Source organism: Bos grunniens, chromosome 12, assembly GCF_055505025.1.
Source record: "Bos grunniens cultivar Pamir isolate PY7600 chromosome 12, Bosgru_T2T1.0, whole genome shotgun sequence".
NCBI lineage: Eukaryota > Metazoa > Chordata > Mammalia > Artiodactyla > Bovidae > Bos > Bos grunniens.
In genome coordinates this window covers 79,098,344-79,113,665 of record NC_141176.1, presented here as the reverse complement: position 1 = coordinate 79,113,665, position 15,322 = coordinate 79,098,344, and the positions used below count along the sequence as shown (strand labels likewise).

The 15,322-nt window shown below is 40.2% G+C and overlaps 1 protein-coding gene across 1 annotated transcript in view; it reads left to right on the top strand.

Moving 5' to 3' along the window:
• Window positions 1-15,322, top strand: part of LOC147361956 (ATP-binding cassette sub-family C member 4-like) — a 221,063-nt gene that overhangs the window by 106,829 nt on the left and 98,912 nt on the right. Inside the window, exon 20 of the mRNA XM_086328633.1 lies at window positions 1,181-1,327. Coding sequence (XP_086184759.1) covers window positions 1,181-1,327 — 147 coding nt within the window. The remainder of the gene's footprint in view (window positions 1-1,180; window positions 1,328-15,322) is intronic.

Genomic DNA, 15,322 nt, shown 5'->3' with positions numbered 1-15,322 from the left:
GTTAGGGCTGGCTTTTCGCGTGGTAGATATCCCACAGTCTGGTTTGCTAGCCCAAATTATTTCGCTCAGATAGCGCTCAGGGTATTCAGGCCAGATTCTTACTCTAAGCGATGCAGCCCACGCTGCGCCTCCCTGCTCAGCCCCCACTTGCTACTGGTGTGTGCAGGCGTCTGCACTGCTTCTCCGCTGGGGGAGTTACCGTAGGGCTCGCAAACTGCGAGTTTTAATTATTTATCTTTTCTCCCTATTATGTTGCCCTCTGTGCTTCCAAAGCTTGGCACAGTTTCGGCAGTGAGAAGGTTTCCTGGTGTTTGGAAACTTCTCTCTTTTTAAGACTCCCTTCCCGGGATGGAACTCTGTCCCTCCCTCTTTTATCTCTGTTTTTGTCTTTTATATTATTTCCTACCTCCTTTCGAAGAGTTAGGTTGCTTTTCTGGGTGCCTGATGTCCTCTGCCGGCATTCAGAAGTTGTTTTGTGGAATTTACTCGATGTTTAAATGCTCTTTTGATGAATTTTTGGGGGAGAAAGTGTTCTCCCCGTCCTACTCCTCTGCCATTTTGGCTCCTCCTCCCACATGTTTCCTTGTAATTCAATTATTGAAGAGATTGTCTGCTTGCAACTTAATATGGTCTTTTTATACTCTTTAAAGCTGCTTGGGCATGGAAATAGTTACTTTACATGGAAGTAAATTTCCATATACATTTACCATTTATAAGGAAATGGTAAGTCATCTCTCTTATTCCCTTTTAATTCATGGTGGTATCAAAACATTTCTCAGTTTTAGATTATGGGACATGTTGTAAATAATGAGATTTGAAATATGGCAAAAGGAAGATACTAGTTTTTATCATTTTCTTTCTTCTGAGGTTTTATTAGTACTTGTAATTGGATTAGGAAAATCTGAGTTTGTATTTTACACCTGATTTTTTTCTCATGTTGTTTCTATTTAATAAGAGAACCATACTTATTTTTATATTCTTCTTTGTAAATATACCTAGTGAATGTATTAAACTCAAATAGAATCCATTATATATTTATTCTATAGTCTATAGGTGAATTTATATATAAATTATATTTATAGAATAAAGCACATAACATTTTTGTAAGCTGTCTGCCATGCTTTCACATAATTGAAGGAAAGACAGAGATCTTTTGCTGAGTGATGCTACTTTATTTCAGTTCTAACCATAGGTATCATCCTTTATGGCATCATAAGATCTTTGTTGATATTCTACGTCCTTGTTAATTCTTCACAAACTTTGCACAACAAAATGTTGGAGTCCATTTTCAGAGCGCCAAAGCTGTTCTTCAATAGAAATCCAATAGGTAAGTCAGACACCAAGTTTCTCAGTAAGTATGTCTTATTAATGCATTTAGTTCCTGATTACATTTGATATTTGACAATGGATGAGATACTTAGAAGATAATCACTGTGCATATTGATCTATTTTCTACAAAAAACTTTACTGATCTGAATATGGGGGCATATAAGTTTTTATTCCAATTTTAGTGTGTGTGTAAAGATAAATGTTCACTTTGCAGAATGACTTAGAAACCCATTTGTTATGTGGCATATAAAATATCCTATGTTAGATGCAAACATGTTTTAATGTTGTTGACTAGTTTCTAAAAGCTGGCTGTGTCATACAGTGTTAAGTTAGGCTGTTGTCTAGATAGGACCTTCTTACAATGAATCTGCAAGAGACAGGCTGTGTGTTTCTTTCTTTTCCCATCCATTTCTGGAATCACAGAGCTCTGACATATGCCCATGCATTGAGGTTTACATAAAAATAGTAATAAAAATTCATTAAAATATCAAATTGGTAAAATGTAAGCATCTTTTTCAAAGAAACTAACTTTATAGTTTTACAGTGGACACTTGGTGACATGTAAGACCCTTTGTAGTACATAGCACATGGATCTTCAGTAGTAAGTTTCTCAATATGAGTGTCCCTGGAGGTTTCTCAGTGGTTTTTTCTTCCACCTTGAGGCCTTTGACTTGTTTTGCTTCTAAAGGTAGCCTCCTGACCTGGGTTTCTATGAAGCGTTATTTCATCAGTGTACATGCTCCTTTGTTCAGTTGGTTGGACTTGTGCTGAGGTCCAGGGCAGCTTTATTTTTGTAGGCGATGATTGACAGGACTTGTTGAGGCAGGTATGTGGACTGGAGGGAGGATAGGAGTAGCCTTGGCCTGGCCATCAACTCACCATGTGACCAAGGCCAAAGCAGATGGATCCTATTGGACAGGCAAATCTCAAGGCAGGATGTGGTCTGTCTTGATTTAAAAGTGTGACTCTGCCTGAAGTCAGCTGCCTGGGTTCAGTCCTGGTGCTAGTTACAAATGGTAATAGTAGGTTATAGTTATATTAATATAATTCTTATGTGCTGGTTACTTAATTTCTTTGTGTCTGTTTTCTTATCTCTAAATGGGGATTCTATTAATACACTTTTTGACTGTGTTAGAAATAAGCTTATTGATATACTCACAACACTTAGCTCATGGTCAGTGACTAGTGAACCTTACTGATGATGAGGAAATGCTATCTGGGAACTTCCTTTCTTGTGAAATGGGAGTAATTTCACATGCCCTTCCTGTTTCACAAGACTCTTGTGAGGATTAATGCAAACTATTCAGGGAAGCATCTTGTGTAGATGTATTCAAAACATATTGTTTGGTCCAGGTAGTGAGCCAAGCACAGAATGGTTAACTACAAAGGCCCATACAGATCTCATTTTATTATGAAGCTGTAGTGAGGAAGTATTTGGAGAAGTCCATACTATTATGGCTGTGAAGTTGCTCCACTTTGTCAGTTAACGTAAAAACTATGGGCATCAAGTTGGGAGCCTCTGTTATTTCAGCCTCTGGGTGCTCATGACCACAGTTAACCAGGTTTTTCATGTTTAAGACCTGTAGGCTTCTCCAAATGCTGATTTATTTATTATTCAAGGATTTGGGATCAAGTTTAAATCTTCAAAGTCTCTAATCTTAGAGCAGTCAGCACACTGGTGCTTGTCTTCCTCCCCTTCCTCTATCTCTTAGCAGAATCTCATTCTTTCAGGAAAATAGAAGCCCAAATAAGTATTATACTGCAAAGATTATAGGCCTGCTTTGCACAAAATGCTTCAGGGCCATCAATTATTTACTCCTTCAGTGATATATTCAGTTGAACTCTTTCCTATAGTTTATTGTCAAAGTAAAATTTACAATAGATTATTTATGGTGGACTTGATTGCTGGTTTGTGATCACATGAAGAGAAAACCACATGTATTTATACTTTGGAAGCTCTGGTTCCTAGAACCAGACTATCTAAGCTTCCAAATTCTGTGTCTGTCAATCAAGGAAATGAAACCGTCAGACATGTAATACATTTCCCTGGGGTTTAGTTGAGCATTGAAGGCAAATCGTGGTGCTTATGTGGGTGAAATATTTGGTGCCTAATAGTTTTGTCTTTGGAAAAGGCAATGGCACCCCACTCCAGTACTCTTGCCTGGAAAATCCCATGGACAAAGGAGCCTGGAAGGCTGTAGTCCATGAGGTCGCTAAGAGTCGGACATGACTGAGCGACTTCACTTTCACTTTTCACTTTCATGCATTGGAGAAGGAAATAGCAACCTACTCCAGTGTTCTTGCCTGGAGAATCGCAGGGATGGGGGAGCCTGATGGGCTGCCGTCTATGGGGTCACACAGAGTCGGACACGACTGAAGTGACTTAGCAGCAGCAGCAGTTTTGCCTTATAAACTAAAGGAAATTAAGAAATAATGAGGAATTCAGCCATTTTTAAACATAAGTAGACATTTAAAAACTATTGTTGGACAGGCTTCAGCAATATGTGAACTGTGAACTTCCTGATGTTCAAGCTGGTTTTAGAAAAGGCAGAGGAACCAGAGATCAAATTGCCAACATCCGCTGGATCATGGAAAAAGCAAGAGAGTTCCAGAAAAACATCTATTTCTGCTTTATTGACTATGCCAAAACCTTTGACTGTGTGGATCACAATAAACTGTGGAAAATTCTGAAAGAGATGGGAATACCAGACCACCTGATCTTCCTCTTGAGAAATTTGTATGCAGGTTAGGAAGCAACAGTTAGAACTGGACATGGAACAACAGACTGGTTCCAAATAGGAAAAGGAGTACGTCAAGGCTGTATATTGTCACCCTGCTTATTTAACTTATATGCAGAGTACATCATGAGAAACGCTGGACTGGAAGAAACACAAGCTGGAATCAAGATTGCCGGGAGAAATATCAATAACCTCAGATATGCAGATGACACCACCCTTATGGCAGAAAGTGAAGAGGAACTCAAAAGCCTCTTGATGAAGGTGAAAGTCGAGAGTGAAAAAGTTGGCTTAAAGCTCAACATTCAGAAAACGAAGATCATGGCATCTGGTCCCATCACTTCATGGCAAATAGATGGGGAAACAGTGTCAGACTTTAATTTTCTGGGCTCCAAAATCACTGCAGATTGTGATGGCAGCCATGAAATTAAAAGACGCTTACTCCTTGGAAGGCAAGTTATGACCAACCTAGATAGCATATTCAAAAGCAGAGACATTACTTTGCCAACGAAGTTTCATCTAGTCAAGGCTATGGTTTATCCTGTGGTCATGTATGGATGTGAGAATTGGACTGTGAAGAAGGCTGAGCGCCAAAGAATTGATGCTTTTGAACTGTGGTGTTGGAGAAGAGTCTTGAGAGTCCCTTGCACTGCAAGGAGATCCAACCAGTCCATTCTGAAGGAGATCAGCCCTGGGATTTCTTTGGAAGGAATGATGCTAAAGCTGAACCTCCAGTACTTTGGCCACCTCATGCGAAGAGTTGACTCTTTGGAAAAGACTCTGATGCTGGGAGGAATTGGGGGCAAGAGGAGAAGGGGATGACAGAGGATGAAATGTCTGGATGGCATCACTGACTCGATGGACGGAGTCTGGGTAAACCCCGGGTGTTGGTGAGGGACAGGGAGGCCTGGTGTGCTGTGATTCATGAGGTCGCAAAGAGTCGGACACGACTGAGCGACTGACCTGATCTGATCTGATCTGATCGGGCAGGGAATTGGAACGTAGGTGGAGATGTTAGATATTCTGGTTCTGCTGGAACAGAGCTTTGGAAGAGCTGTGCTAGCCACTTCTTTTGGCCTCAGGTTCTAACAGGTAAGAAGAGGGGGCCTTTTCACTCATCAAGCATTTACTGATCATCTACTGGTTATTAAGTTGTGGTCCCCAGCATTGAGACAAACAGTCCCTGTCTTTCTTCTTCTTCTTTTTTCTTTTTTTTTTTTGTAGTTTTCCAAGTTTATCTCAGTTTATAACATAAGATATTTCAAATAAACCCTTAATTATACTGCATCAAAAAAAGTGCCCCCAATTAAAGTCATCATGTGCAAAGGTTATTGTGATGTGGCCCATTGTTAAATAGATAGTTAGAAAGTTATTTTTTTTTCCCCAAATAAAGAAATTGTGTCTAAATGAGAGGGATAAAGAGAGATTCCATTATTAAACTTGGAAACAAGGAAGTAGTGATATCAACTTGCTGGGCTGAAAAAAATTTGCAAAAGACCATCCAAGAGCATCTGAGAGCAAGTGATTGGGAAAAATCATGTAAGGTAATTTCCCAACACCTGACACCCACACAAGAAGGATGTCATTGTTAGTACTGTGGTGTTAGACTGTTGGACCTCTTTCTTTTTTTGAAGTGTTTATTTTTAACTTTTTTCTATATATATATATTTATTAAAACATTGTTGACTTACAATGTTTCAGGTGCACAGCAAGGTGATTCAGTTATACATATATATTATTTTTGAAATTATTTTCCATTAAAGCTTATTGTAAGATATTAACTATAGTTCCCTGTGCTATACAGTAAACCTCTGTTACTTGTTGCATGTCTATTTTTTTTTTAATTAGACATCTAGCATTCTATTCATACTAAGTCAAACAAGTGGAATCAAAATGTCATAAATTTTTTAGTTAGGCAAGAATTGTTCAGTTTTCTAAAATACATATATTATATATATTATTTATATATATGTATACACAAATTTTTCTACTATGCTTGATAAGGGTTTGAGAAAGAACATCAATAAAAAAAGATGGAGAAATTGGAAAACAAATAAATAGAATGGGAGTACTGAATATGAAATAGAAATAGTGAAACAAGCTAGGTAAAATTAAAAGATCACCATATGGTCCAATTGTTTTTAAACATGGCTGCTTATTAGAAACATCTGGAGTTCTGGAGGAAAAAAAGCAATACCTGGTTATTTATATTTTTCAAAACATTCCAAGATAATTCTGATATGCATCTGGATTTTAAAAAATGATTACGGGTTTTTTAAACAGCAGTTTTGATGATACAGATTTCTATTATTTTTCTGTTGACTAATCATGATACAATGGTATTATGTGAGTAATGGTTACATAATCACAATAATAAAAGATGTTTATCAAACAAATCAATAGCCAGACCCCCCCCCCAAAAAAAGATAATTAAAATTGCAAGTCATAAAGGGAACATGATTAACTTAATAATATACAATAATCACATACAATTTGGGGGGATCAAGCAGAGTAACATGATAAGTGGAAATGCATCCATGCAACATGTTCTCATCTGCTCAGCCAGTCTCTGTCTTTTTTGGTGCATTTAATCCATTTATATTTAATGTAGTTATCCACATATGTGATCCTATTACCATTTTCTTGCTTTGGGTTTATTTTGTGTAAGTCTTTTCTTTCTCTTGAATTTCCTGCCTACAGAAGTTCCTTTAGCATTTATTGTGAAGCTGGTTTGGTGGTGCTGAATTCTCTGAACTTTTGCTTGTCTGGATAGCTTTTGATTTCTCCATCAAATCTTAAACAAGAGTCTTGCTGGGTGGAGTATTCTTGGTTTTGCTTTCTTCCCTTTCATTACTTTAAATATATCAGGCCATTTTCTTGTAGAATTTCTGTTGAGAAATCAGCTGGTAGACTAATGGGAGTTCAGATCAGCTCAGTTCAGTCGCTCAGTCGTGTCCGACCGTTCATGACCCCATGGACTGCAGAACATCAGGCCTCCCTGTCCATCACCAACTCCCAGAGCTTGCCCAAACTCATGTCTACTGAGTTGGTGATGCCATCCAACTATCTCATCCTCTGTTGTCCCCTTCTCCTCCACCTTCAATCTTTTCCTGCATCAGGGTCTTTTCAAATGAGTCAGTTTTTTGCATCAGGTGGCCAAAATACTGGAGTTTCAGCTTCAACATCAGACCTTCCAATGAACACTCAGGACTGATCTCCTTTAGGATGGACTGGTTGGATCTCCTTGCACTCCAAAGGACTCTCAAGAGTCTTCTCCAACACCACAATTAAAAAGCATCAATTCTTTGGTGCTCAGCTTTCTTTATTATTTTTTAATATAAATTTATTTATTTTAATTGGAGGTTAATTACTTTACAATATTGTATTGGTTTTGCCATACATCAACATGAATCTGCCACAAGTATACAGGTGTTCCCCATCCTGAACCCCCCTCCCTCCTCCCTCCCCATACCATCCCTCTGGGTAATCTCAGTGCACCAGCCCCAAGCATCCAGTATCATGCATAGAACCTGGACTGGCGATTCATTTCATATATGATATTATACATGTTTCAATGCCATTCTCTGCTGGGAGCCGGCATGAGGAGCTCCGCCCATGGCAAAGGTCATGAGGAAGGAGGTTCGGCACACGCAAAGGCGGGATCAAGCCTCAGGAGTCCCCCTGGATATTCTCGAGCATCTACCCCAAAAACCAGAGTCTGCCTACTTTATTGCTGTGTGCTCTCACCTCTGACTTTACAGGGGCTGTCCTCCACCACCATCTCACTTTCTCTAAAAAGAGTTAACTTACAGCTCCAGTTAATAAGTTCCTGGGCATTAGGAGTGTTTAAATCCAAACCCCTCAGATAGCTCTCTAACTAGCCTGACAAGTTTACCTGGACTCCTACAGTTATGCATACTATTGTTTACAGTCTCTCAGCCTCGAGAGGCAGAGGAAGCTTAAGATATTCAAATAGCTTAGAGCCTCTCAGAGAGTTAGAAACTGTCAGAATAAAACTAGTAGAAGATTTCATTGATGAGCTTGCAGCCAAGTTTCCACATCCCATGTATTGTATCCTTGAATGTGTATTAATTAATATAGTTGGTATGTAGAAAAGATAAGTAGTGGCCTTGGTGTTAGCAACTTTAGACCCTTAAGGTAATAAATTCTTTCCTTTGTTGTAAACCCACTGCACCTCTGCCCTATAGGAATGCAACTTTATTTAACACCTTCGGAGGATGGTGCCAAACCTTAAAATAATTACTTTTAGAGAAAATAAGTCTTATGGATTGACAAACCTTTGTCAAGAGTCATAAAATGTTAATAGGCTTTCTGGCCAGAAGATGATGTAAATCACCTAAATCATTTGTATACGATAAATTTGCAGGAAAGAACCCCTGGTTTCGATAAGGATCAAAGACTGCTGACTTTGCATGATTTCACATCCCCTATTATCCTCTATGTACAACTTATGGTATAAAAGCCCCTGTTGAAAATAAAGCTACGGGCCTTGCTCACTGAAGCTTGGTCTCCCCGTGTCATTCTTTCTTGTTTCCTTGACCTCCTTTTCTCTTCTGTTCTTCCTTCATGCCAAAATAATTTGGACCGCGGGGGTCCTCTGAGACCACTTATTTGCCTGGGCTTCTAAGACCCACTCGAGAAGGTGCCTAAGGTGGGGCACCTTCCGCTATTCGAGAGGGCGCCTGCGGCCTCCATGGTCAGAGCAAGTTTGGTGTCACGAACTTTATTGATTTCCTGTGTAAACCAGTTATTATTGAGCATCTAATAAATCTTTCAGCCTTTGCTATCTCTTAATAGCCAACGCCGTCATCCTGAGGGAATCCCTGGATCCAACCGGGGCAGGACTGGCAATTCTCCCAAATCATCCCACCCTCTCCCTCTCCCACAGAGTCCAAAAGACTGTCCTATACATCTGTGTCTCTTTTGCTGGCTCGCATACAGGGTTATCATTACCATCTTTCTAAATTCCATATATATGCGTTAGTATACTGTATTGGTGTTTTTCTTTCTGGCTTACTTCACTGTGTATAATAGGCTCCAGTTTCATCCACCTCATTAGAACTGATTCAAGTGTATTCTTTTTAATGGCTGAGTAATACTCCATTGTGTATATGTATCACAGCTTTCTTATCCATTCATGTGCTGATAGAAATCTAGGTTGCTTCCATGTCCTGGATATTATAAACAGTGCTGTGATGAACATTGGGGGTACACGTGTCTCTTTCAATTCTGGTTTCCTCGGTGTGTATGCCCAGCAGTGGGATTGCTGGGTCATAAGGCAGTTCTATTTCCAGTTTTTTAAGGAATCTCCACACTGTCTCCATAAGTTTCAGGATATAAAATCAACACACAGAAATCCCTTGCATTCCTATACACTAATAATGAGAAAATAGAAAGAGAAATTAAGGAAACAATTCCATTCACCATTGCAACGAAAAGAATAAAATACTGAGGAATATATCTACCTAAAGAAACTAAAGACCTATATATACTACTACTAAGTTGCTTCAGTCATGTCTGACTCTGTGCGACCCCATCAACTGCAGCCTACCAGGCTTCTCTGTCCATGGGATTCTCCAGGCAAGAACACTGGAGTGGGTTGCCATTTCCTTCTCCAATGCATGAAAGTGGAAAGTGAAAGTGAAGTCGCTCAGTCATGTCTGACTCTTAGCGACCCCATGGACTGCAGCCTACCAGGCTCCTCCATCCATGGGATTTTCCGGGCAACAGTACTGGAGTGGGGTGCCATTGCCTTCTCCAGACCTATATATAGAAAACTATAAAACACTGGTGAAATAAATCAAAGAGGACAGTAATAGATGGAGAGATATACCATGTTCATGAATCAGAAGAATCAATATAGTGAAAATGAATATACTACCCAAAGCAATTTATAGATTCAATCAAATCCCTATCAAGCTACCAATGGTATTTTTCAGCTTTCTTTATAGTCCAACTCTCACATCCATATATGACTACTGGGGAAAAAAAAAAAAAAAACATAGACTTTGCCTAGACAGAACTTTTGTAGGCAAAGTAATGTCTCTGCTTTTTAATATGCTGTCTAGATTGGTCATAGCTTTTCTTCCACGGAGCCGGCATCTTTTAATTTCATGGCTGTGGTCACCATCTGCAGTGATTTTGGAGCCCAAAAAGGTAAAGTCTGACACTGTTTCCACTGTTTCCCCATCTATTTGCCATGAAGTAATGGGACCGGATGCCATGATCTTCGTTTTCTGAATGTTGAGCTTTAAGCCAACCTTTTCACTCTCCTCTTTCACTTTCATCAAGAGGCTCTTTAGTTCTTCACTTTCTGCCATAAGGGTGGGGGTCATCTGCATTTCTGAGGTAATTGATATTTCTCCCGGCAATCTTAATTCCAGCCTGTGCTGCATCCAGCCCAGCGTTTCTCATGTAAATGAGGACTTTGCATATAAATTAAATAAGTAGGGTGACAATATACAGCCTTGACGTACTCCTTTTTCTATTTGGAACCAGTTTGTTGTTCCATCTCCAGTTCTAACTGTTGCTTCCTGACCTGCATACAGATTTCTCAAGAGGCAGGTCAGGTGGTCTGGTATTCCCATCTCTTTCAGAATTTTCCACAGTTTATTGTGATCCACACAGTCAAAGGTTTTGGCATAGTCAATAAAGCAGAAATAGATGTTTTTCTGGAACTCTCTTGCTTTGTCAATGATCCAGCGAATGTTGGCAATTTGATCTCTGGTTCCTCTACCTTTTGTAAAACCAGCTTGAACATCTGGAAGTTCACAGTTTACGTATTGTTGAAGCCTGGCTTGGAGAATTTTGAGCATTATTTTACTAGCATGTGAGATGAGTGCAGTTGTGCGATAGTCTGAGAATTCTTTGGCATTGCCTTTCTTTGGGATTGGAATGAAAACTGACCTTTTCCAGCCCTGTGGCCACTGCTGAGCTTTCCAAATTTGCTGGCATATTGAGTGCAGCACTTTCATCGTATCATCTTTTAGTGTTTGAAATAGCTCGACTGGAGTTCCATCTCCTCCACTAGCTTTATTCATATGCTTCCTATCGCCCCCTTGACTTCGCATTCCAGGATGTCTGGCTCTAGGTGAATGATCACACCATTGTGATTATCTGGGTCATAAAGATCTTTTTTTTGTACAGTTCTGTGTATTCTTGCCACCTCTTCTTAATGTCTTCTGATGGGAGTTCACTTATATGTAATTTGTCATTTTTTGCCTTATTGCTTTTAATATTTTATTTTTGTCTTTAATTTTTGTCAGTTTGTTTATTGTGTGTCTCAGTGTGTTCCTCCTTGGGTTTATCCCACCTGGGACTCTGTGTGCTTCCCAAATTTCGTTGACTATTTCATTTTTCATATTAGAGGAGTTTTCAGCTATTATCCCTTCAAATATTATTTTCAGGTCCTTTCTCTCTCTCTTCTCATTCTGGAACCCCTATATTGTGAATGTTGGTGTGCTTAATGTTGTGTCAGAGGTCTCTTAGGCTGGCTTCATTTCTTTTCATTCTTTTTCTATATTCTGTTCTGTGGCAGTGATTTCCACCATTCTGTCCTCTAGGTCATTTATCTGTTCTTCTGTCTCAGTTATTCTGCTATTGATTCCTTCTCTTATATTATTCATCTCTGCTTGTTTCTTCTTTAGTTTTTTAGGTCTTTGGTAAACACTTCTTGCATCTTTTCAATCTTTGCCTCCATTCTTTTCCTGAGATCCTGAATCATCTTCCGTATCATTATTCTGAATTCTTTTTCTGGAAGGTTTCCTATCTCCACTTCATTTAGTTGTTTTTCTGGGTTTGATCTTGTCCCTTCATCTGGGACATAACTGTCTACTTTTTCATCCTGATTGACTTTCTATAATGTGGTTCTTGTTTTAGCCACTGTGGAACTGTAATTCTTTTTGCTTCTTCTGTCTGCCCTCTGATGGATGAGGCTAAGAGACTTGTGTAAGCTTCCTGATGGGAGGGATTGGTAGGGGGAAAAACTAGGCCTTGCTCTGGTGGGCAGAACCTTGCTCAGTAAAGCTTTAATCCAGTTATCTGCTGATGGGTGGGGTTGTGCACCCTCCTTGTTAGTTGTTTGGTCAGAAGCGACCCAATCCTTGTGTCTTTGGTAGGGTTAATGGCCACTTCCAAGAGGGCTTATGCCACGGGAGACCTTCCCGGGCTGCTGATGCCAGTGCCCCTGTCCCTGTGGTAAGCCCCTGCTGACTCACGTCTCCTCAGGAAACGACCCAACAGTAGCAGGTAGTTTTGGTTCAGTCTCCTGTGGGATCACTACTCCTTTCCTCTGGGTATTTGTGTGCACAAAGGTTAGCTTGTGTCCTCCAAGACTGGAGTCTCTGGTTCTCCTAGTCCTGTGGATATAATGAAGTCCTGCTGGTCTTCAAGGTCAGATTCCCTGGGAATTACCAGTCCCTTTGTTGGATTCCCAGGCTGGGAAGCCTGATGTGGGGTTCAGAACCTTCATACAGTGGGAAAATTCTTTGGTATTATTGTTCTCCAATTTGTGGGTCACCCACCCAACTGGTATGGGATTTGATTTTATTGTGATTGCACCCCTCCTACCATCTTGGTGCAGCTTCTTCTTTGTCTTTGGACGTGGGGTATATTTTTTTGGTGGTTTCCAGTATCCCCCTGTCAATCAGAGTTCAACAGCTAGTGGTAATTTTGGTGCTCTTGCAGGAGATGAGTGCACACCCTTCTACTCTGCCATCTTGACTGAAATTTTGTCAGTCCCTGTCTATCAAGGCATTTACACATGTAAATAATTTAAAAAAAAAAATGCTGACAGTGGATTGTTTGTTTAAACTAAATGGTGTCAATATTCTGTGATTCCATATAGAAAAGATACAGATTCACATTTTAATACAGCTGTCAGTTGGAGATCTCAATTCATAGATATGCACCACATACACACTGACAAGCATAGCCCTATGCTGCAGATCTTTTTCATAGTATGTTATGTAAAGGTTGCCCTCAGCTTCAGAAAATTTTACAAAAACTGTTCTCCTGCAACTTTAAGATGAATTGTTTTCAAAATGAAATCACATCAGTGGGAGTCAGAGGAATTTAGGAAATAAAGTAAGTAATTCTTTATTTAAGATCATCATCTCTAAGCTTACAGCAAATGCATCCCAATTTCTAAACAGTCTTAGCGATACTGAAATGTTCTCCTGACCCATCAGAGACTGTCTAGATGCTAGAGGTCATCTCTGAAAATGTGTTAGGAAAAGAAGAGGGAAGCCAGCACTTCTAATGTTGCTTTTTACAAATATCTACACACACTTCTCTTCAGGCTTTATAGAAGTGTGTTATAATGCTTTGACAGTAGGTGAAATGTAAGCAATGATGTTTTCTCCATAAGTAATGAAATCAATTATGATCTGTTGAATGTTCTTTTCATTCTTGGTAACCAGGATTAATTGGTTAGAAATTTCCCTCTTATTTAGGGAAAACTCTAGTACCTAGAATAAAGATGATAATGTCCAAAGTACACTTTGAGTGGAAGTTTATTAAAATAATGTAGTTATGTGGAAAGCTATCATGAAATTAAGTTCTCTGTTCTGGAAATATTTTCTCTTCATTTCTTTTTGGCATTTGCATTTTCATAGATTGTATCATATGGGGAACTAGTTCAACCTCTTGAAAACCTGGAAAGTCTATTTTAGACTTGTTACATGTGTAGGAATCTTTATCCAGGCATTATTCCAAATACAGTCATGCTCCTCATGATGGGAAAGTCCTGCCTTTGGGTCTACTTTTGGGAGAAAGTAGTGCTACAGACTGGCATATTGTTACTATATCAGTAGAAGGAGAAGAGGGCAACAGAGGATGAGATGGTTGGATGGCAACACTGATTCAATGGACATGAACTTGGGAAAATCCCGAGAGATGGTAAGGAACAGGGAAGGCTGGCATGCTGCAGTCCATGAGGTCATGAAGAGTCAGATATGACTTGGCAACAGAATAACTAGAGTGTCTGCCCTGGGTGATTTTCAGTTGAAGTCCCTAATTTTGGGCTCAGTCAATAATTATTGATTTCTCTTTGAACTTCAAGTGGATGTTTCTAGAAGTGTTCTTTTGGTTCAGTGACTGATCTTATCTTCACTCTGATTGGGGCATGTAATGAAAATGTATACTTTTTGAGCATGTGGTAAGGAAAACAAGGTATTCATTTCTTTCTTTTCTACACAAAGATGTTTGAACAGATACCAAAGTACATCTGGATTTGTCCTTATATGTGTTTTCTCACAATAAAAAATTCCATAGATTTAGCTTTGAGAAGTTCTTAGGATCATGGATTAATCTTTTTATTACCTTTAAATATTTAGAAAGAAATTAAGGAGGAAGAGACATAGAGACCAGACCTATGGATATGGAGAGAGGGGAGCAGGGAGAAGGGGGGATGTATGGAGAGAGTAACATGGAAATTTACAGTACCATATATAAAATAGATAGCCAATGGAAATTTGCTGTATGACTCAGGGAACTCAAACTGGGGCTCTGCGACAGGCTGAAGGGTGGGATGGGAAGGCAGATGGGATGGAGGTTTGGGAGGGAGGGGACTTGGGTGTACCTATGACTGATTCTGGGTGGCTACGACGGCTCACAGAGCACGGCCGAGAGGAGCTACCCAGCGTCCGAGGTCAGGGGAGGCAGCTGAGAGGAGCTACGAAGCGTCCAAGGTCAGGGGCAGTGGCCAAGAGTGCCAGGCTGCAACAGCGCAGGAGCAGTCCAGAGGAGATACCCCCACCTGAGGCCAGGGGCAGCGGCTGGGAGGAGCAGCCGCATATCAAAGGAGCGGTGGCTGCGCGGGCACAGGAGGGCCTAAAGGAGCTATTCACGTTCAAGGTCAGGAGGGGCGGCGGTGAGGAGATACCCCTCGTCCATGGTAAGGAGCAGTGGCTGCGCTTTGCTGGAGCAGTCTTGATACCCCACGTGCAAGGTGAGAGAAACCCAAGTAAGATGGTTTGTGTTGCAAGAGGGCATCAGAGGGCAGACACACTGAAACCATAGTCACAAAACACTAGTCAATCTAATCACACTAGGACCACAGCATTGTCTAAATCAATGAAACTAAGCCATGCCCCGTGGGGCCACCCAAGATGGGTGGGCATGGTGGAGAGGTCTGACATAATGTGGTCCACTGGAGAAGGGAATGGCAAACCACTTCAGTATTCTTGCCTTGAGAACTCCATGAACAGTATGAAAAGGCAAAATGATAGGATACTGAA